Source organism: Barbus barbus (genome assembly GCF_936440315.1).
Source record: "Barbus barbus genome assembly, chromosome: 11".
NCBI lineage: Eukaryota > Metazoa > Chordata > Actinopteri > Cypriniformes > Cyprinidae > Barbus > Barbus barbus.
Genome location: NC_136739.1, coordinates 20,687,489 through 20,711,591, shown reverse-complemented (window position 1 = coordinate 20,711,591; position 24,103 = coordinate 20,687,489). Strand labels below are relative to the sequence as shown.

Below are 24,103 nucleotides of genomic sequence, written 5' to 3'. Positions count from 1 at the left end.
ACATTATATTTTCTGTTGTCATACATAAAACAAGTATAAATAGTAAACACAACCCATTAATACTACGTTAACCAGAAATCACTCTCACTATACTCCTAAATCCTGATTTATAATCGCGACATCGTCTGATAAAATCAATATTCATCTAACTTACACTAAAAAGTATGCGGTGGTTTTGGCTATATTACTGTTTTGCCTCATTCAACAAACTGTCTGTGTCTGAGTAACAAACTATGAGCATATTAACAGAGGAATTATGTTCATATTTAAAAGTCCAAACACACTGTAAAAAATTTCAAGCGGTTGCAACAAAGTATTATTTAGTAACTAGTTCCACAGTAATTTTACGTTCAGTCAATTTCTGTCTTCAAAGTATTGCCTGAACTGTTATTTTTTAGTTGGCTCAACCTTTACTGAAATAGTTTTGTAGTCCATTCAACTAAAATGTTTTAATTGGTCAAACATTTAGAAAACTACAACAAATTGTGTCAATTAAAATTTAACCATTTACTCCATGTGTCCACTCAAAAACATTGGATATGCTGGACGTTTTTGTCAATAAATTTAGTCTATAACCGTAAATAACCGTTCATTCAATGTTTTTCAAATATATTTGTGTAGACTTAATATATGTCTTCTCAACTAAGGCCATGCAACAAAATTAGCTCAATTTAAATATTTTTGCCCTTCCAACATTTTGTTAATTGGATTTTTTACAATGCAGTCAGTAAGCGACAGGTGCTTGGAAACGCTGTTTTGTAAATGATTTACTGACGAGTCTGCTACGTTACGGCCAACTGAATGCGCTGCTTCTCTGCTGCTCACTGGACAGAATAGATGCAGAGAGAGGCGACACTGCACCAGAACAGTCAGACCTCTCACTCACGGGGCAGTACTGGAGACATCTTCCAAATGAACGATAGCTAAGGTTTTTTCAAAAAAGTTGCTGGCTTTGTCAGTATGTACCTGTTATGGAAAAAAAAGCCGCCAAAAGGGTCTGAAAGTTGCTAAATATTGTGCTCGCCACAAATAAATCAATGTATGGGAAACACTCTACACATTCATATATATATATATATATATATATATGTATGTATATGTATGTATATATATATATAATTTATATAGTTTTTATATATTTGCTCCATTGTGTAGTTTAAAGCAATAGCTGATCTCCATTTTATCTCAGTGCAGTCTAGAGGCAATTGAGATATTAAAGAAATCTTACACTGTGTCCTAACTACACGCGACAAGATTCCAGCGACAAGCAATTTGTGTGTCCACACCAGACGCAACGTGACACTGCGATGCGACAGAATCAATCAAATATCACAGCCAATCAGAAGCGTGTGTGGGTGGGCTCTCTCTGGAATCGCACTGCTATCACAACGAAATGGATACGTTTATAATTCATAAATATTAAACCTTTTTAATATCATTAATTGTACATACTGAGTGGCTGATAGCATCTTTGTCACGAAATACACTCGTTGGTTCGCAGTGAGTTCACAGCTTTAACAGTCATCTTTGCTTTAATTTATTATCAAAATCTGATGTAAACTATCTGTTGTTGCTCTCAGTATGACTATAAGGTCACGTAATATGATATTTAAACTCATATTAGACACGTTTAACTTTGAATAAAGCATATAATCACCTGAGATTGTCTACTGTCATATAGTTTGTATGTTTTTCCAGCCGCGGAAATAGAAACCGTTTCTAAGTTAGAAATTTTGCGTGTCGCCGTCGCGGCTAGTTAGGACAAAAACTCTGATTAACATGGAAGAGATACCTTTAATCGCATGTCGCGGCGTCGCGTGTAGTTAGGACACTGTTATTTTTCCTTCCTAAGGGATATCTTGTTTATTAAAGGGATAGTTCACCCAAAAATGAACACAAAACATTATATTTTTAGGATTGTTTCTGAACTGTTTTTGTCCATAAAATAAATGTTCATAAAATAAACAACAATGGATGCCACTGACTTTTATTGTATGGAGATATTTTTCAAAATATCTTTTGAAAAAGGTTTGAAAAGGCATGAGAGTGTGTATATGAAAACAGGATTGATTTTTAGGTGAACTATTCCTTTAGTTTTCCCCTTATCACAATTGTACTGCAAAGACAGTACAGCAAAAGAATATCTGTCATGTTTTTACTGTACCATGACTTCAGTACATTTGCATTTTACATTTTCAAGTTGTCCTTGGGGCTTCAGCGATGTCATCCCAATGGGGCTTCTTTAACTGCCTGAGAACGGTTTTCCCATGCTTGTGGAGATGGATGGTTTAAATATGCCCCGTGGTGCAGTTCATATTCCTCTGTGTAGAGGGTTTGACAGATCTCTGTGAGCAACACTCTGGACCAGTGAAAGGCAAAGTTTGCCTCCCTGGGTGCGTGTAAGAGCCCAATTTGAAACAACAAAGAAAAACGATATCTCCTGTTGGAGTCTCCGACTGGAGATCAGCCATATCACTCAGACTCCATCTGTGTTATCTGGGACAACAAAAGGTTTCAACAGATATGTTATATTGTGGAATAAAGCTTAATCTTTTTTTAATCAAGATGTGCTATTTGTCTCTGCATTAGGGATGAGTGGAAAAAGTGTTCTCTATTTCCTGAGCATTAGAGTGGAAAATCTTCATATCCCTCCTGCATTTACACTTAATTTACACTTTTGCTCACACACACACACACACACGCACAAATGCACACGTTCTCCCACACTGACACAAGCTGTGAATGTGAGGTGGAAGGTGACTCACTATGCTCGTTGGCAGACAGGAATCCCTGCTGGAGGAAAATCCTGTCTGAGAGGGAGACACATGTATGCATACACAAGTTCAGTCCAACCCTGCTATATTTTTAGCTTGAGCCCACAACCCAACAGAATTTTTCAGATGATGTTTAAAAATGTGAAATGGACTTTTGCCTGTTTGCTGCCTTTGACGTCACAGCTCATGTAACTGCAGCATAGTCTCTAGTCCAATCCAAACAGCCACTAAGATGCTGACAGACATATATCTACAGGTATTACACACCTTCTTGAGTCACATATTTATTCTAAAAGTAAGTGGCAGTACAAAGCCCAAGATCAGTCATATTGGTTGCTTAGCCGGATAAATAAGAGCAAAAAACAGCTGTGAGAAAATATGACACTGCAAACTTTGCTGCCACAATGTTTTTGATGATTTTCAATATTTAATGTTATGGTTTCATGAGTGATATGGTTATGCAGATGCTAAGGTGTTCTAAGTAGTTTTAAGGGGTGGTGATGGCGCAGTGGATAAGACACATGCCTTTGGTGTGAGAGACCCGGGTTCGAATCCACTGTGAGACACCAATGTGTCCCTGAGCAAGACACTTAACCCCCTAGTTGCTCCAGAGGCGTGCGACCTCTGACATATATAGCAATTGTAAGTCGCTTTGGATAAAAAGCGTCAGCTAAATGAATAAATGTAAAAATGTAAATGTAAATGTAAGCATCTTGCTAGGTGGTAACCTTCCTTCAATGCAAGTCTATGGATTTTTTATTTTATTTTTTATTAATTTTTGCATCTGTTTTTTTAGGAAATGCATAGCACACTTCTTGACATCAAGCTGCACAATTTGAGGTATTATTCATGTCCACAGAATAAGTGATGCAGGACAAGTTGGCCACTGAATAATACTTGGGGATTCTTCAAGCTGACAAAATGCCGTTGTTTACCACACAGATATTTGATGCATTTTTCAAATCAATCCCATGATGCAGCTGAAGGCCTAAAGGCAAAATCCATGTTTCTGTCTTAAGGCATTGGACTGTGTCATCTACATCTCTGTCAGACTGACAGCTAGGGAATTGTGCTCCGTGTGACTGCCACAGCCCCGAGTCCTGCCTTCCTGCAGTCTGTCAGCTTGTTAGAGAGACCTCACATCTCCTGGCTAGTCAATAATGACTCCTGGATTACTCCTTTAAGACCAGACTGGCCTCAATTTAAAGATCAACAGCTATTTGGTGGCCAGTGCTTGCTCACAGGAAGTTTATCCATTGAGATCTCCCTCAAGGTCGAGCACTGTGGGCAGTTCTTTGGCTGGCTTGTGGCTGGGTCATTCACAGAAAACTGTGCCATTTGTGCAAAAAAATTTCAGGATCTTTTTGTTTTAATTTGTGCCATTTGAAAAGGTTACTGTTGAACTTAGGGAAATAATATTTTCTCACCTCAGAATGTAACCATCATAGACATTGAGGTACCACCACAGGGCAATGTGTTTCCCCCAGTAATAAGTGTAGTGGTCAGAACATAAGGTTTTATTTATTTATTTTTATGATTATGACGTTTTTGTACAATTGCACTACAGTTCAAGTTTAAGGTTAATACATTTAAAAAAAATGTTTTTGAAAGAGTCTCTTATGCTCACTAAGTTTGCAATTTGATGAAAACAGAAAATCTAATTTTAAACACCTGTCTTCTATTTTAAAGTATTTCAAAATCTAATTTATTCTTGTGATTGCAAAGCTGCATTTTACAGCAGCCTTTACTCCAGTCTTCAGTGTCACACGATCCTTGAGAAATACAGTAATATGCTGATTTGGTTCACAAGAAACATTTCTTATCATCACAGTTGAAAACGGTGGTGCTGTGTAGTAGTTTTGTAGAAAAAATGATTTACTTTTTAAAGAACAGCATTTATTTAAAATATATATTTTTAAACAGTTTATAGTAAATGTTTTTACTGTCACTTCTGATTTATTGTATGCCCAATAGCAGGCCAATATGAGAAAACAAAATTAAATACTGATAAAGACTGTAAGAGAAACTTGCATCTGTTTGAACCATTATCAGTTGGAGGAAATTGAGCATGTTGTCCAAAAAAAAAAAAAAAAACATTTTTGAAAATGGAGACATGCTAACTGGCTGATATTCTAATGAAAACATACATTTAAAAATAAAATTGTTCTATTCTTCTGTTCCATTTTGAGTTCAGCTGATCAAATAATGTGGCCAAGTTTAGTATCCTGTTCCATTTTTCAGTAGTAAGTCACAGGGACACAGTACTCAAATGGCACTGTTTTCAGAGAATGACCCTGCTACAGTATGAGCGTCCTTCTCAGCCCTCAGTACCAGCTTGTGCCAGTGTGAACTGGACCACAACCAGCCATTCCATCCTAGTGTCTCTCTGTCCTGAGAGCTTTATGCATGATGTAGCACTCAGACAAGAGCAGCATAAATACTGCAGACACTGAGATATCCTCAACAGGGAAATAATTTGTTTTTACCAATACTGTAGTTGATTTTGGATTCATGATCCTCTCATCTGGTTTGCATAGAAATGAGGCTTGATTCAAGATTTAGAACCTACAGTATTAAAAGAATTTGCTGTGGGGCATCACGTAATTTTTTTTTCTCCCCAGTTTCTTAGTAAACACACAAGAGAGCTGAAGCAGGGACACTTAAAGTGCACTCAGAATCTAGGGACATTGCCTTTCATAGAGCTGGTGTTAAAAATCTACCACACAGCCGAAAGGTCACTCTCTTCAGGGAGGCTGAACGCAGAGTTTTAAGTGCTTGCGGTTAGACTGCTCTTCAAAAGGCAATGGGCTCTTAGCTATTCATCATCCAAAACAATCACTCCATAATCAACAAAGAGATGAACGACAGAGAGGAAGGATTAATAGTAGCACTTAAAAAAAATATGTGTTTGAATTGGTAATCTATGGCATTTTCGGCTCTGTAAGTCACTGGATGACTGACAACAAGTATCATTGTAGTATTTTGTACGTTCCCCCAGGCTTGATATCATGCCAGAGAGCTGGCAAAAGTAGAATAATATGCAAATATGAATATTATTGAGGCAGAAATTAATGGTGTGAATTCACACGTCTGCCACCGAAGAGAGTGAACCGTAACACACAAAGCGCTGTGCTTGAAGCTCCACCCTCATCTCAAATTTTAACAGGAACAAGCAAGTTTATCCGATATGCCTCATTTTGTTTGCACTGCATTTTAGATGGATTACATGAGCACAAAACCGTCAAAAAGCCTCTCACGGCCCTACCCTATCATTCCTCGTGTTGAGTGAAAAGACACCCATGTCACATGTTGCCAAGACACTCATCAGAGCCTGCCGATACAATCCATATTAATGGACCATCCATATTTAACAGCATCCTTTCTGTTGTTTGGTTGGTTGAGGAAATTCAGTGAAGCTCATATTATGTGGCTCTCTTTTGATGTTTCAACATGAGCAGAGATGTGAGGAAAGCTCAGTCTTTTCGAGATTAATAGACTTGATTCAAATGTTAATATTAAACAATTTCCAATTTTTCCCTGTTCTGGAGAAATGGTTTGGCAGGCCAGCACAAGGGAGCCAGCCTGACACGTTTTTGCACGTCTCGCTCGCTTTCTCGGGCTCTGTCTCCCCCTGTCTATTTTTTTTGTATTCCTTAACCTTTCTTTTCTCTCACTTCTGTCTCTTCACTCTTTTGCTCTCCCTCTCTTTCCCCATCCCCTGTGTGTCTCCGTCTGCTCTCGGAGAGGGATGGGTTGATTATCTGTGTCTGAAGTAAACTGCCCTTTCTGGCACTGGCCAAGGTCAATTACGGCCACACATTCAAAGCAGAATGAAAGTAAGGGGTGAATTGCTGGTGCAGTAGATCGATTTCCTTCCAAGCTGCTTTTTCTACCCCTTTTCATCTAATTTTCTTCAGCTTAACTTTTTCGGTCATTTCATCAGTTTTTAGATGCAAATTTGGAGACATTTTTGAAGCATTCGTATACAGTCGTAGGAGATTGGTTTTCCCATGATAGCCTGGTGAAATGCCAGAGGAGCTATATTTAAATTTTTACTTACAGTTCTCTAATTATTTCATAGTAATTAACTTCTCAACATGCTCCTACTGAAATCATCAAACCTTCCCATGTTGCATTGTTTCACACAGTGACTCTTGAAACACGAACAAAAGACCCAGTGTATATGCATATTCTAATACTAAAAATACTGATGTCTTTCTTCGACAAAATAAAAAGGAAAGAGGGGAAAAAAACTTAATTGCTAGGCAGGAGCCTTTCAAGCGTTACCATGGCTACATGATAGAAAGGTATGTGCTGTTTTAATAGCAGGCTGTGAAAAGGAAGATCTGTCAAGAAAAGAGCATCAGGCAGAAGGCGGTTAAAAGCATGGATCGCCTCTTCCTTATAGTGTTTGCTGTCAAAGATCAAAGTTGGTCAGTGTGACACACATCACCTGCCTAATTTGTTGGCTAGGATGCAAAATTAAATAAAGCTTTCATTGTATTGACCGCCGGCTCTCTTTGTGCCGACCCATGGGAGACGTTTGCAGTCAGCAATCAAGTTTAGCAAGCAAAGGAGGCTTAGCCTGCTCAAAAATGGATTATAAATAGACGTAAAACTAAAACGATTGCTTTAATCTATTTATTTTTGTATAATTCAGATATATATATTTTATGAAGATTTGTTTTTATTTGTTTTTATATTGATATTTTAATATTGATATTTATTTTTTTAGATGTATTTATATTATATTTTATATACTTTATAGCATAGGTGAGAATAAACATGTGGAATCTGCTAATATGTAAACTGACCAATCAGAATGGATATGCTAATTATGGAATGTTGTTTGTTTCCAGCAAAATTGCAGCTGAAATATGCCTCCTTCCATATAAATAACCGATACTTATCAGCAGTAATCTTTCAAACCAATTAGCTGTCAGTATCACTTTAGTGCATCAAACACAACAGGTGGAGTGAGACAAAAACAAGAATTAAACAACAGGTTTTGAGAGACTTAAGATTTATCTGAATTTGAGTCTGCATTACTGAAGGATGTCAAAATAACCAAATGACTGCACATCTCTGTGATTGTCTGTTTAATTATTAGAAAATTTGATTATATAAAATTAAATTTGACTCATTAGTGGTTTGTTGTTGTGTTTCTTCCTGCAAGAGAAGAATTTAGTGGTTTTTGTTGTAGGCAGTGTGTATCTCTATCTATTTATTTATTTACTTACTTATTTTAGTCAGTCAATTTAGTGTAGCTTTATCATACTCAAGACTTCTGAGTATCATCAAAGAAGGCCAGGCTTTGTTTTAAGGCACATCTTTTTGAATTAGGTTCTTTGTAGATACTCTACATCACTGTAATCAATTTCAAAAGAAAAGCTGCAAAGTTGCTAAGATGAAAGAAAATTTGAAACTCATCTTCAAAATCATTTGAGCAAACAAACATTTTTTTTTTCTTAGTTTGAGTCAGTAAGGTGAATCATTAAGAAGTGACTAATTCTGTCTGTGGTCTTGATGATTCCTCTCATATTAAAACACACTTTATAACACCAAATTCATTGTTTCTTTTTGAAAACGTTCAGAAAGTAGCGTAGTTTTGCCAGAATTAATGAAATGTTATAAATTTGAAGAAGGTGTGAAAGTTTATTTTAAGAAAGTGTAAGTTTATGATACTGATTTATTTAGAATTAGAATTAGAATTAGCTTTATTGCCAGGTATGTTTGCACATACAAAGAATTTGTTTTAGTGACAGTAGCTCCACAGAGTGACAGAATGACAGCGACAGGACAGGACACAGATAATAATAATAAAATAATAATAATAATAATAATGTACAAATATACAAAATGGACAATATGCAAAACAGCACAAACACAATATATAAAATAGACAATTCAGTATGTACAGGTATGTTAGCTGCAAATTTGAAATGTAATAAGTATGTATGTTACATAAAAAGTATGATAGTGTTGGGTGTTTCATGTTTATTGTTAAGAGTTCAAATGTTCATGAGATGGAGGTAAGAAACTGTTTCTGTGTCTGGTCGTTCTGGTTCTCAGAGCTCTGTAGCGTCGACCAGACGGTAACAGTTCAAAGAGGGAGTGTGCTGGATGTGAGGGGTCCAGAGTGATTTTACCAGCCCTTTTGCTCACTCTGGATAAGTGCAGTTCTTGGAGAGTGGGGAGGGTTGTACCAATGATTCGCTCAGCAGTCCGGACTACCTTCCGTAGTCTTTTGGGGTCAGATTTGGTAGCTGAGCTGAACCAGGCAGTTATTGAAGTGTAGAGAACGGATTCAATGATGGCCGAGTAGAATTGTTTCAGTAAGTCCTGTGGCATGTTGAACCTCCTCAGCTGGCGAAGGAAGTACAACCTCTGCTGGGCCTTTTTCACAATAGAGTCAATGTGAATGTCCCACTTCAGGTCCTGAGAGATGGTGGTGCCCAGGAGTCTGAATGACTCCACTGTTGTTACAGTGCTGTTCATGATGGTGAGTGGGGGGAGAGCAGGGGGTTTCTCCTGAAGTCCATGATCATCTCCACAGTTTTGAGCGTGTTGAGCTCCAGGTTGTTAAGACCATAGAGCCAGCTCCTTAACCTCCTGTCTGTAAGCAGACTCGTCACTGTCCTGAATGAGGCCGATCAGTGTTGTCGTCTGCAAACTTCAGGAGCTTGACAGAGGGGTTAAGCATTTATTGAATAATCTTAACATTATATGAGGACAGGAAAACCTTCAAGACCAAAAATACATTTGGCTCCCTTTGAAGTTACATTAGAGGGAATAAGGCTAAAGTGGCACATGAGTTTGCTGTAGTTGTCAGATGTGATTTAAAATATTTTGTAGTGTCCACTGTTGCTAACTAAATTAACTCGGCTTAGCTCTTTTGTGTAATAAGAATGGCTTATAAACTGATTCAACAGTTGAACTGTTACCTTTCTACTGCATGTTGTTTCAGCATTTTCTTCTGAAAATCACCAGTTGGTAGGTTCTGGTTTGTTTTAAGGCCACTTTTTAGCATGCATTCAATGAAGTCAGCTGTTAATGTTTAATCAAGGGTGCAAGAGAGCCCTCCAAAACATATACGAGTTCAACTCCCTTACATAATGCAATTTCATCCCATTTATTCTGCCATTGCATCTGACTAACATGGCACTTAGTTCCTATCTTCACTCCTTTTCTAACCAAGTACCTTGTCTGGGGTTGATAAGAAATGATTTAACAGAGAAATAATAGGCAGGAAGGAGTTCTGTGGAAATGCTTTTCTCTCAGCTGAAAATAAAACAATAGGGCTCCAATTTTGCACAATTTAGCACCATTGTAGTAATATTTGTCCAACTATTGCTGGTTCTTAATATATTTTAAAAAAGAGACTGGGAGAAAGTGGGTTTAACTTTTATTAATATATTATAGGGGATTCAATTTTTTGATTAACTGTCCTTTTAAAATATACAAGATATTAAATCTCATTCATCAGTATTATTTTCGCAAGAAAGTATTTAGGAAGTGCTTTGCTGTAAAATCTGCCAAATAAAATTTGTCATTTAGAAGAGACTTTTAGAACAGACACATATTTATAGGTATAGGACTTGCATTCTTATTCAGATATGAGGTCTTTAATGTGTAGTTTTATGATGGGTGTTAATGGAACTTGTAGATTTATAAATGATAGTTTTTGTGCTATTTACCAATAGAGAGAAGTGCTCCTAGGATTATTGAAGTGGTGGAGTTATTGAATTGACAGCAAGCCTGGAAGCTTTAATCGATGCAGTAATTCGCAGGGTAATGCTACATACAAACAGTGTTTACAGATGGCACCAAATAATGGGTCATACAGAGGAGATGAATGGCTTTCACTGGCTATATTAAGTCATTTTGAATGACCGTACACTGCAATATTTCAAAATCAGTCAGAATGAAGTCAAAATCTGTCAGAATGAAGCATATATACAGTATATATATATATATATATATGCTGCACAATGGGAAGCTAATATAGTTTGCTACTGTACGTAGTGAGTTTGTTTTTAGTAAATCATTAAAAGTTATAATGGGTTTTTAAAATATTTTAGTGATAATGCAATGTGACATTGAGTGCAAGTCTCAGCATAAATGAAACAGAACCACACCACTGTATAACCACTTGAATTACAACCCGAATTACCGAAATGTTGAGACGTTTTTTAAATTTTAATAATTTTCAAATCACATGAGCCAATATTTTATTCACAATAGAACATAGATAACATAAATGTTTAAACTGAGAAATTTTAAAATTTTATGCACAAAACGAGCTCATTTCAAATTTGATGCCTGCTACAGGTTTCAAAATAGTTGGGACGGGGGCATGTTTACCATGGTGTAGCATCTCCTCTTCTTTTCAAAACAGTTTGAAGACGTCTGGGCATCGAGGTTATGAGTTTCTGGAGTTTTTGATTTTGGAATTTGGTCCCATTCTTGCTTGATATAGGTTTTCAGCTGCTGAAGAGTTCGTGGTCTTCTTCGATAGGGATGGTGAGTCGACTCCAAAAGAGTTGATTCCTCGACTCTGAATAGCCCTAGAGTCGGAGTCGACTCCAGCACTGGAATCGACTCTCGGTATCGACTCCGAAATCGTTGATGTCTTCACAGATTCTCAAATCCAGTGCATGGCAGTTGAGTGCTGTATATCAGCAAGGAGTCAACAAAATTAAGCAATGATCGATTTGCAGTGCAGTCCGTGTGCAGTTCGTATGCGGTGCAGAAGCAGCACAGGCTCAGTGTGCTTTATTTAGTGCTCAGCTATGATCCGCGGCTGTTTACCACCATTATTTTGATTTCAAAATTCAAACGTTGTTACAATTTTTTTTCTCTCTCTCACCATAGTGATTATCTTTTCACACATGTGATGAAAAGATAATAATACTATCTTTCATAGACATATTCACTTTTAAGCGCAATATTGCTAAATGGATTTTACTTCTGTACTGATTTATATATAAATTTTATATATTAAGATGCTCAGGCAAGTGGCAAAACATGTAAACAGCCTACTTTTCTTACGTTAAAAGGTAGACTTTCGCAATTCTAAATTAGAAACAGCCATCTCGTGCCTTTTTTTTTTTGCATTTACATTACAAATAATCCTGCTAGTTATAAAAAGAACTTTGTTTTCTAACACCACGAGTTCCACCGGTTGACATGTTTATCTAAAAGTGTAGGGTACTTTATCTTGTTTTACCCCTAGAGCTATAACTACTTTAATTATCCTATATGCATTTATGGTGCAATTAATACATTTTGTATCAATCCATGTACCTTTTTAACGTGAGCAATGCCCTGTCACTTTAATTCAGCGTGTGCAGCACATCAAAAATAGACTCGGTACGGAAACGATCGCTGCAATGCTGCATGCACGCACTGCTTGGAACGCATTGAGTGAATGCTCAATAGCATGGAAAAAACACGTACTGCTAACAGAGTATTAACAGGTGTGGAATAGTAAATTTAGTTTGTAATTATACATGCTTCTGTAACAGCTTTGTATATTTGATGTTATGCAATGTTACCCTATGTTTAATTCAGTCGATTTTCCATATAGGCTATTCAATCATTAAACTAACCTTAACCTGATAGCCTGCACCAGAGCGACCTCGCACTGAACGCTCTTTGTTTGCATGTGTCATTATTTTCTAATAGAATAAATGAAACGGGACAAAGTTAATCTTGTCAAACTCTATATCATTCTGAGGGTCTAAGCCTCAAGCATCGACGACAGATCGCTGTTTTTCGATGGAAAGCTTATAAGGAATGAGTGGCACAAATTTGCTACATTTGTGTAAGCAGTACACATCCAAACACGCAGAGTAAAAAAGCCGTACGTACCTTTATCATTGTAATAACGAGCCACAAACGCGTCCACTGCTGAAATCCCAGTTTAGTTAGAGAGGTAAGGGTCCACAGAAAAACATCCCAGCGAGCACTTTTAGTCCAGCGAAACAATAACGTTGTAATAAGGATGAATATTCCTTTGTTTACGTTTCATTTCTTCAGAGAGTTATTGTTCGCGTCCGTTATGGAATAAATTACGCTCAAAAACAGCGTCTTGGTGGTAAAAAAACAAAACGATTTTGTAGAATACGGTCTTACAAACATAATGAGACCGTCTACGGAAAAAAAAGTCTCAGAAAAGCGGAATATAGATTATTTGAATTTGGCGCTCCCTCCTGCCGGCAGTGACGCTTCTGTGACGCACGCTGTCATCTGAGCGGGGCATAACTTAGCGATCTGCTTTATCCATAAAAAACTGTTTTTTTTTTCTTCTACATTTTTTATATGTGTGTGTGTGTGTATTGTGTGGGGAATGTGGCCGTGTCTGCATGATTATAATCTGTATGGACGCACATCAGCGTGTTTATTAGCGACTCTATGACGGCTATCATTGTGATTCATTGATCAGCTATTATTGATTATATGGCCCATCTGTTTGATTATAATCTGAATGGAAGCACATCAGCGTGTGTTTACTGACTCTATGACCATGTCTGGCAATATCACTTCACGTCTGGCAGTGATATTTATCATTGTAATAACGAATAACGAAGAATACTTCAGTATACATACTATATACAAAGCATTTTTTTCTATTTTTTTTCCTTTTTTATTACTCAAATAATTATTTTTGTATTTTTTAGTGCTCAAATAAATCTGTCTATTATTTTATAATTGAAAAACTATGCAGGAACATGTATAATGACTAAAATAGCTTGTATAATTCTGCAATCCATTTGGTGGTTATTTTTCCTCAAACAGGGGGGTGGGGGGACTATAAATAGTTTCAGAAAAAATATTGCAGGAATCTCATTTTTCATGGTATCTTCTTCAAATTTGAAATATGAACTGATGAGACACATGGCTTTCGATCCATTACTTTTCTGGATTGCTCCAGGACTTATTTCATGTATTTGTATATGAAATAAAAAAACATTCAGTGTGGAAAAATATTTTTCAAGGCACGTCAGTGTCTATAACTTTTTATCTTTTTGAGCATTATCAACTCTGGATGATAGATAGTAAAGCCCAGAGTCTCTTCTTTCCAAAGATACCTAATTTGTTTGTGTAAGCACACTTTGTCACAAACTGTTACCATTTTAATTCAGGTAGGTTATTTTCACCTGCGAGGCCCTAAATGGGGTTGAAGGTTAACAGGTTAAATCATTAAAAACTGACACATAATAAACATGAAATAAACAAATCAGTAAGTGTAGGCCTACATTTGTATGTATTTTCGTATTTACGCCTGTTGGATTTTCTTTTTATATCAATGCTGTTTATGAGAATATGCGTTTAGCGCCATCCCCTGACCGTTATATTGTGACGAATATCTTCTTTTATTTAATTCTGAGAGAATATTTCACCACAGCTGTTCTTCATGACTCTGTAAAATGAAGTGTTGGCAATAGCAAACAACATTGATAGCTCATTTAAAGTTAATGTCACCCGTAAATTGGACTAATTTAATTGGAGTCACGCTCCATCGACTCCTGTGGTGGGAACTCCGAAAAACCTGCAACCGAACATTTTTCATTTAATGATGCCCCAAATGTTCTCTATAGGTGAAAGAGAACCACCCGGACTCTTCTACTACGAAGCCATGCTGTTGTAATAGCTGCAGTATGTGGTTTTACATTGTCCTGCTGAAATACACGTCATCTGGAGGGGAGCATATGTTGCTCTAAAACCTTTATATACCTTTCAGCATTCATAGTGCCTTCCAAAACATGCAAGCTACCCATACCATATGCACTTATGCACTCCCATTCCATCAGAGATGCTGGCTTTTGAACTGAATGCTGATGACACACTTGAAGGTCTCCCTCCTCTTTAGCCCGGAGGACACGCTGTCCGTGATTTCCAACTAGAATGCAAAGCCTTTGCAATTTGATGTTGAGGAACATTGTTTTTAAAGTATTCCACAATCTTTTCACGCACTCATTCACAGATTGGAGAGCCTCTGCCCATCTTCTGAGAGACCTCTCTAAGACATCCCTTTTATAGCTAATCATGTTACAGACCTGATGTCAATTAACTTGATTAGTTGCTAGATGCTCTCCCAACTGAATCTTTTTAAAATGTCTTGCTTTTTCAGCCCTTTGTTGCCGTGCCAACTTTTTTTGAGACCTGTAGCAGGCATCAAATTTGAAAGGAGCTCATTTAGTGGATAAAAGTGTACAATTTCTCTGTTTAAACATTTATGTTCTCTATGTTCTACTGTGAATAAAATATTGGCTCATGTGATTTGAAAGTCTTTTAGTTTTCATTTTATTCAAATTTTAAAAAAATGTCCCAACATTTCTGGAATTCGGGTTGTACCTTCATTCTTTAAGATCTCAGTTTCACAACTCCATGTGACAGCTGTGCCATTTTTATTTTAATCGATTGATTAATCCGATGGAGTCTTATGTTCTGGATATGGAAGTGTGAAATGTTTAGGAAAATATGGGACATTTTAATCAGATTTACGGCTTTAGTTTCCATAGAGAGAAAACCATGTTCCTTTGAACTTCTCATTTTGAGAAATTATTTTTAGATTTAATATTTACAGATAATGTTTACTGCTCCTGCTAGATTCACAGTCTGGCATGATCCCAGATTTTTCAAATTAACTGCAAAATGAAATTTCGTGGAGCCAAATGAAGTGTGGGTGTACAGTATGCCTACAATTTTCTCCGAGTTACTTTTTAGGTGTGGAATCAGATGTACTGAAAAGATGGTGAAGAAGAGGTTGGAATGCCCTTGCCAAAGTGTGGACTGTGCAATTGGATATGGATATTTGAAGAAAATAATAGACTTAGCATGGCTGAGCATGGCACGTGGAGTGAAGGTGAAAGTAGGGATTAATTTGTCATGAGCGAATATCACATTTTGTCTTGGGGCCAATTATTTTGTCTGTATGCTCATTCAGGTATCAGCAGACAGACCTGCAGTGTCTGCCTACAGATTAGACCTCAGGCGTATCACCATGCATACAGAGTAATAGGAAAATGTACAGGAATTTGAATGTTATTTTAAGAAGTCTCTGTGTTCTGTTAACAAGTTTGCTGTTTCTGTTCTGTTAATTAAACGTATCAAACTCAAAATACCAATGTACTGTCTGTCCAACTGTATAAACATACATATTATAAATGTTTTTCGGAGTGGACACCATATTTAGTGAATGAATGGATACAAAGCTGTGAGGGCCAGAAGTGCAATCTGTTTAATATGTCGTATAGCTCTTCTGATTGATAGAAAATATCCCTCACTGCCAAATTAAATATGGAGTTTAATCTGACTTGAAACTGTTATAAATCAGTGTTTCCCAGTCCTGAGATTTCAAATGCTTAGGGGTTTGTGATGGAACTGGAGGGGGGCTGTAAGATGCTAAAGAATGCATGGCAATGCTAAGTTGCTACATTATTAATATTATTTAGAATAATAAATAAATGATTAATGGGTATTTTTTATTGTATAGAATTAGGTCAAACAGATGAAGTAGTTGTTTTAGTTATTTAATAATGAATTTATTTATTTCAGTTATTCATGTGAAATATTTATTGAACCCTTTTTTTTTAACCCTAAATCCCACACAGAATTTCCCACAGCTTTAGTGTGATGCCATCCTCTTGTGTCTCCCTTTCTTACAGGAACTATTTACGCCGGAATGCAAGTTTAAAGAGTCCGTGTTTGAAAACTACTATGTGATCTACTCATCCATGCTGTATAGGCAGCAGGAGTCGGGGAGAGCATGGTTCCTTGGCTTAAATAAAGATGGCCAGGCCATGAAGGGGAACCGGGTGAAGAAAACTAAACCAGCTGCTCACTTCCTGCCCAAGCCATTAGAAGGTAAAGCATGCTCTGAAAGCCTCAAGAGAACGGTTAACATCCAGGTCACTGTGACACTGGCAAAATGGTAATGAAGTGCACAGGTCCCTGAGAGATATGCTTTTACTTGTTGCCTTTTTACAGTTTTTCTCAAATGGTTTACACATTTTTTTCAAACTAAGGTCAAGGTTGTCAAAACAAGGAACACAGGCATTGAAACACTTTTCCAAAATAGGTTGTACATTTTCATTGTGTTAATACAAATGACAACATACATATTTTTTATCAAAAACCCACACACAAAAAAATCTCCAGTCCAAGGTTCATGTTTTCAAAGTGTTTAATACAAACAACTACAGAGATGGAGGGGGTAGAAGAAGATAAGAGAGGATAGGAAGAAGAGATAAAGATGAGAGAATAATAGTGGAGGAGGAAGATAGATGATGGGAGAGAAATAGGAGAGGATGTAGGATGAGAGGATAGGAGGAGGACATTGAAAGAGTTGAGGAAAGAGCAAGAGGAAATGATGTAAGAGGAGGTGAGAAGAGGGGTAGGGGACAACCATCTCAAATGAGATGAGAGACAGTCTAATTGACACCGAAATCATAGTTTCTTGATAGAGGCCAGACAGAGTTCAGCATAATGTGCGCAGATCTACATTGACTCAAGAAAACCAAGAAAAGAGGGAGGAATGTCATTGGTCAATAATGACCCAACATCACCATCTGTGCTGTGTTCTCATGGGGCTGTACAGCATCTGTGCCAGATGTGAATTGAACATCTTCACAATTCCTTCCTTAAATGCAGAGCTTGAGTTGATGTGGATGAAAAAAACCCTTAAATCTTAATCTTAAAAAATGCATGGAAAGAAAGACATGATGCAAATAAGCGGAATATGTTATGCAATCAATAGAAAACAGAAGTTTTCATATTTACTTTGTTAAATGTGTTACCTGAAAATAATGCAGCGCTCATTATGCAGTTTTGCTTAGTTAAATAAGTCTAATTGTTTTGAAATCATTGACCTTAGAAATGTGTCAAATCAGTTGAGAAACACTGTGATCAGCAAAATAGTAATCAGGATTGTTGGCTATGCTCTGGGTAAAATCCTGGGTAAAAATCCTCATATTGTTCAAATAATGTATGATTTTGGACATAACAGGATGTTCAGACTGCTCTTTTCATTACAATGAATCCAAAAAACAAAACAAAACAAAAGTAGCATACAATATAATGTGTGCTATATTACAAGTCTTCTAATTTTATGCAACAACTATGAAATGAACAAATCAGAATTCAGAATTCATTATTCCTTGATATGCCCACTTTTGTTAGTTTGTAGAGTTAAAATATTAAAATGCGTGCTAGAAGAGCATCTGTACAGAGCTAACATGGGTCACAGGAACTGACAAATTTCAGATTTAGGGTAAATTATGATGATCATGAGGATGTAAAATTACCATTTTATCTTGACTATGAGCTCTTCACCAAGGGTTCGAACAGAAACATTTGGCCTTATATTCCCGTTATCTGAATGCATAATGATTTACAGCTCAAACATTATTTCACAGCACCACATATCCAAGACCCACCTTCGTACTATAATGATGGACAACCTGTCCTTTCAAATATTCCTTTATGCTCCTTTAAAGCTCCTTTATGGCCACACTGTAAAATGTGTCTGGCTAGTGTGAGATTGATGCTTTATGTACGGTTTTGAGGTGTAATTTGCAATGATGTGTGGCCCGTTTCTGTCTGTGCAATGCTTTATTGCCATGTACAGATGCCCACATTTTAGACCAGTCTCTCATCCTGTTGTGTGTTCATTATTTTCTCGGCTAATAACGCAACACCAGCCAGCAACCCGTAATGTAGCGGCACTGCTAAGAAAACAGTAAATCTGAACTGATGTGAAGCAGTGAACCTAGTCAAATACATCCTGAGAGATCAGACCATCTTCCAATCACAACTAAGGAAAGGATGCTGCCCTGCTGACTGCTTGCCCACACTTTGACAAACTTTCACATGTCTTGTCAGTTTCCCTAATGAATGTTGTCTTTTTAGCCAAGTTTCAGGTTTGGAAATGAGAATGAGTTGGGAGAAACTTTTCTAGACGTAATTATACACAGATTTCAGTCAAGCCCCACAAATCATTTCTAATAAGAGGTCTCTCTGGGGCCTCACATGGGGCGGCTGCAGTTACCTGGCTGACTCTTGCCTTCTCTGATGTCTTTTGCAGTCGCTATGTACCGAGAGCCATCATTGCATGACGTGGGGGAGACAGTGCCCAAACCTGCCGTGCCTCCAAGTAAAAGCACAGAGCCGGCCGTCATGAACGGAGGCAAACCTGTCAGCAAGGAAACCAAGCCCACCACATAGCCAGATCCCATCTCGGCCATGCTCAACCACGGAGAGCCGTGCTCCTTTTGTCAGACTCTCCATGTTTGTGGATCAGATCCAGGCATCCTCTGCTCTCTCCTCCCCATTCCCTCCACCCCTTCACTCCTCTGACTGTTCCAATCTAATTCGACGACGGACTGGCTCCGGAAGAGTGGTCAGCTGTGCACGTAGGAGGATGCGACTGGATAAACCAGCTAAACTCTCACCATGGAATGCCCTTACTGATATGGAATGCCTTTTGACACAATAAAGCCGATGTTTTTTCTGTAATCGAGACAATCCATGAGAATGAAATTGTGTACCGCAGGCGCTTGCGTGGCGGTTCTTTTGCCTGCTAACAGTCACCCGTTATAACCCTTTTCTTGAACCCTGTCGCAGCAGCAGAGACCGTACATTTCAGATCTATTTTCTATATACACAGTAACACCAGCTACGCTCTGGGGTAATACTGTAAAGATATATATATATGGACTGGAATCCACAACTTGTTTTTTTTTTTTTTAAATCAATTACGCTCCTGTGTCTCCTCCTTTCTAGGTGTCCCCAGTCTCTGAAGCTCGAAGTTCCAAATCTTTCCCTTTTGTCAGTTACTTCTGAAATTTGTTGTCGGGGCAGTGTGCGATGCGTTCTGGTGTGCAGTCATTCAAACACAACGATGGATTTCCACAAAGTCCCTTCACAATGTTTATGGTCAAGAGACGTCAGTCTTTCAAGGGGATGGAGCCTCCTAAACAGAATCCAACTCATTATCCAAGGTTCAGCGCTCATGTCTTCTCATTATTGTAATGTCTAGAAAGGGCCACAAGTATACTTAGACAGCAAATGCCAGAGAGTGCATTAGTCACGCCCGCAGCAGTCCAACACAAGGAGCTGGCGTGTGCTGGGGAAAGTGTATAGAGTACATATCACTATCTAGTACGGTGCAAATCAGTTTCAACCCCAGTAACTAGGTGAATTTCCACTTTTCTTTGCTCTTAATTTAGAGCGTGGGCTCTAGGAATATCTATAGGCTTTGTAGGCCTCTGGTCAAGGCCCCTCTTTGACATGCTGACTCCACTGAACTGTGGGCTCGTTCTGGTGAGCACATTAAATCTGACGAGAGTGGCAGCCGTAGAGAAATACAGTCTACTACAGGCCTGGGCAGTTAAATGGCTCAATGTAAGTAGGCACCATTACTATTGGCTGCACACCCATTTTGTTCAGCAAAGGCATGGCCAAGGTTAGTATTACGTTCTTTTCTTGCAATGCTGACGCAGTGCAAGAAATGGCTTCTATAACAATGTTTTCACTGTATACAAATAAAACAAAAATCTTAAAAAAAAAAAAAAAAGTAATAGATTTTTAACTACCAGATATTAGGATTCTGAAATGAGAGGGGTTTTCCTAGCTCAGCATGCAGAGTCCAGTACTGCTCATCATGTGCCTGTGATGACCTCTAACCCAGCATGCAAAAACATGTACCCAGTCTGTGCTGGGTTAAAGGTGCCTCATGCCCGAGACACACACCCACAAACATACACAGATTCAGTAGCAACTTGATCCACAAACACAAAAGTTGATTGTTACCAAAGTCCATACACACGAGAATCCAGCCGTTTCAATAACTGAGGATGGCGGTCCTCTTCGGTTTTTGTCCTCACTGTGACTAGGATTCATCAAGAAGAACAATTGTCTCGACTTTTTAATCGTCTCGATTCAAACTTAAAGAGATTCCAAATGATGTCCTTCACTTCGATTATTCATTTAGTGCAAGACCGGGGTACCTATTACTAATCACCTGCATGCATTTTCTTAAGGACCAAAGTATGGGACGACTAGAAATGTCTAAAGCTAATTTGAGGCGTAGGGCTACACTGAATGGGCATGATTATATAAGGCTCTCTCATACTCTGGATTGAGACCATTGCACTTTGCGTTTGAAATCGTCATCTACTCACATCTACTTAGGATTTTAACGATTAGCCAATTATCAGCCGAGTTGACATGAAGCCTGTCTTGCTTTAACAGTTTTCATAGTTTGAATGATGAATACCGTTTAGGATGTTATGAAGTAGACCGAGGCTATGCTGCTAAATACAAATATATTCAACACATCATTTGAAGACCTATATTTTCATTTATTGGGATTTTGAGCTAGTTTCATATTAGGAGATGTTCAAGCACATTAGACTTAAATATTTGTCTGTACAAAGCCGAATTTAATGCTAGAATGAGATTGCAGTACTATACAGGAAAAGTAGCTTCATATTTGAAATCAGTTCGAGGCTGGTGTCCCACTTCCACACGAAACAAATCACTCACTCCAATGAGCTCTACATGCTGGGCTACAGCTGCCCTGCAGACCAGTGAACTGGTTTTACGAAGGTTGAATTTATTTTTGTAAGTGACTGGTGAGTACGTGTGCATTTGTTAGTACGTTCGTTTGTTTTTCCTCTTTCAAACGTCCGTGTTCGTTTCGTTCCATTCAGGTCATGCGTGACGTTGTTTAATCGTAATGAGGAGCAATCGCTGAACAATTAATCATTTCTGTGTTTTCTTCGTATTTCTGATTTTCAGTGGTGAAGGAAGGTCTCCATTGTCTGTTGATTGGTTTTGAACATTAATTTGACAGTTACTTCATCTGTTGCATGGGAAGAGGGTGGCATATATGAACTGCATGTCGTAGGCTATGTGTATCATGGACTGTTGGTATGTTCTGCTAATTTTACATACATATATGCAAAGAGTTTGTCTGCACTGTACAGTTTGTGTTTGTTGTATACACAGATACAACATATTGAATAAAATATTTATATAAAGGTGTACTGAAATCTCTCTAACCAATTTGATGCGATATTTGTGCGATATAGACATATATTAACATGTAATGGGGTGACCAAGGAGCAGTTTTATTCCCCTAGTTTTTATTTATGCTAATTACAGCAGTCGTTGCTTAATGGATAGAGTTTTGGACATGTAACCGGAAGGTCGTGGGTTGGAGTCTCAGGTCTGGCAGGGATTGTAGGTGGGGGGAGTGAATAACCAACACTCTCTCCACCCTCAACACCACGACTGAGGTGAGACCCTTGAGAAAGGCACCAAACCCGAACTGCTCCCTGGGCGCCGCAGCATTGGTTGCAAACTGCTCCAGGTGTATGTTCACTACTGTGTGTACACTTGGATGGGTTAAATGCAGAGCACAAATTCTGAGTATGGGTCACCATACTTGGCCACACACCCTTTCCCTTTCCTTGGTCAATATAATTTACCTTCAACATGGGCACCTTTTTTTTTTTAACTCTTTTCATTTACAAAAAAAAAAACAGTAATATTTTGACAAGAAATAATTTGAGATATGTTTAAAAAAAGAGCTTTCTCATTCTCATGACATCTCAGAGCATGGTAAATTTATTGGCATCAGGCTGTATACAACTTTTGTCACATGGAACTTACCGTACATAAAATAGGGTCATAAAAACATTGCACACAAGCAGAGCTCTGAAAAACAGCAACCTGAATAGTAATAAAACGTTTTCTTGTTTGTTGGCCATTTGCATGGATCCTCTCCTTTTAGTGCTTATATGTCAGCCAATAGTCTATGTAAGCATTATTATACCCAATTTTCAAAAATATATATAGTTAAATGAAAAACTATAGAGGATTATAGATGTCGTCTCCCACAGTTGTTTTATGAAAATTTGAATGCCGCTATATTGCACAGATCTCTAAAATCAATTTTCCCTTGTCCGCTGTTGGTGCAGCCGCCCTTTTCTTGTCTTGATTGACAACAGAAACAGTCTTTAAGTGTCTACCAGGGGTTAATACTCCTCTCTAACCCAGATTTCACAGGCGTTTCCTGTCCAGCCATCCCAACAGTCACAATTTCCGCAGTTGCACACGCCGTTCCCTGGAACAGAAGTTGAGAGGAGAGACAGAACTGAGAAACCCAGATCATCACTCTCCAAGTCTCGACATGCTTTCTCTCTTCACACCTCCTTGGCAGAATGTGCAAAGGGAAACCAAGTACAAATGCAAGTTTTGGAGCCACTTTCTCTGGGGTCCTGTCTATTCAGTTCAAATTCAGTCCATGTAGTGGCACAGGTATTACATAGTGTTACTGCTCTTTTTATTCAGCTTTTGTAAATGTAATTTGGTGTACACAAAATTATTATCTGTGATGCTTAACGAGCCAATTTAAATGTATCACTTTGGCTAACCATTTAGTATGTGTTTCAAATGTTTGCAATTATAATCAAAATCAATCAATAATTTACAATTACAATAAGTACTGGCCAACTGTACAAAAGTCAATAGCTGTGTTCTAGACAGCATTTTAAGGCATCAGAAGCACAGAGTGAATACATATACCAATAATTATTTGTATATTTTTTATTAAATACTGAAAAGTATAAATAAAAATGTTTAATCTAATTAAAAACAGCAACAACAACAACAAATTACTATTCTATCCAATATTTGTGTGCAATGTATTTTTATGCAAATTAAAGAAGGGGTGCTCAAGGTCCCTTAGGGCAAATTTGTGGTGAAACACAGTAGAAGTCTAATGCATGAAGTAGAGTGTACGGCAAAGAACTCCATATTGATGTATACAGAATATCTAACATTTTCTACAGCCACTTAAAAGGAGGGAATTTACAATAGGGTACATATAGTTACATAGGTTCGGTCAATGAAGTGGGCTGCCACTTGTCAATCAGCGGAGGCGAGGTTGTTTACATACGCTGTTAGAAGAATGTATGCTGAATATGACAGCAGCTTTTGCTCAGAAGAAAGCTTGAGAGCCGTATATTGTATAATGCCCAAAACAGTTGGAATTCGCATCTGCTGTGCATGAAATTAAGCCTCGGCTTTCCCTAATACATTGAATTTTCCGCAGCGCTCATCAATTGCGGGTGTAATGAGAATATCTTACTGAAGAAGCCATGAAAATTATTTAGAAACTGGCAGGCACATTTTTGCATGATTATAATTATAAAGGCTGAGTGCATTACTGTTACCCAAGGTAAGGGGAAGAATTGGCTGATTGTATGCTTTTGCATTTCATCTATAGAGAAAAGGCTTTCCCTGAGCAACATGAG

General features: G+C 37.8%; 1 protein-coding gene and 1 pseudogene across 7 annotated transcripts in view; one reads left to right on the top strand and one right to left on the bottom strand.

Moving 5' to 3' along the window:
* LOC306877371 (fibroblast growth factor 14) overlaps window positions 1-21,827 on the top strand; it is a 165,916-nt gene extending 144,089 nt beyond the window's left edge. For 5 of the 6 annotated variants that reach the window (XM_079429102.1, XM_079429104.1, XM_079429103.1 and 2 more), the window contains exons 4-5: window positions 16,448-16,646; window positions 18,865-20,321. In XM_079429102.1, coding sequence (XP_079285228.1) covers window positions 16,448-16,646; window positions 18,865-19,004 — 339 coding nt within the window. In that variant the 3' untranslated portion in view covers window positions 19,005-20,321. Of the gene's footprint in view, window positions 1-16,447; window positions 16,647-18,864 lie in introns of all 6 variants that reach the window. The other variant, XM_079429101.1, reaches the window with a different exon arrangement.
* Window positions 21,828-22,385: 558 nt separating this feature from the next.
* The window catches only part of LOC306877370 (integrin beta-like protein 1), a 43,748-nt pseudogene continuing 42,030 nt past the window's right edge, over window positions 22,386-24,103 (bottom strand). Inside the window, exon 11 of the transcript in view lies at window positions 22,386-22,911. The product of the transcript in view is annotated as an integrin beta-like protein 1 (transcript). The remainder of the gene's footprint in view (window positions 22,912-24,103) is intronic.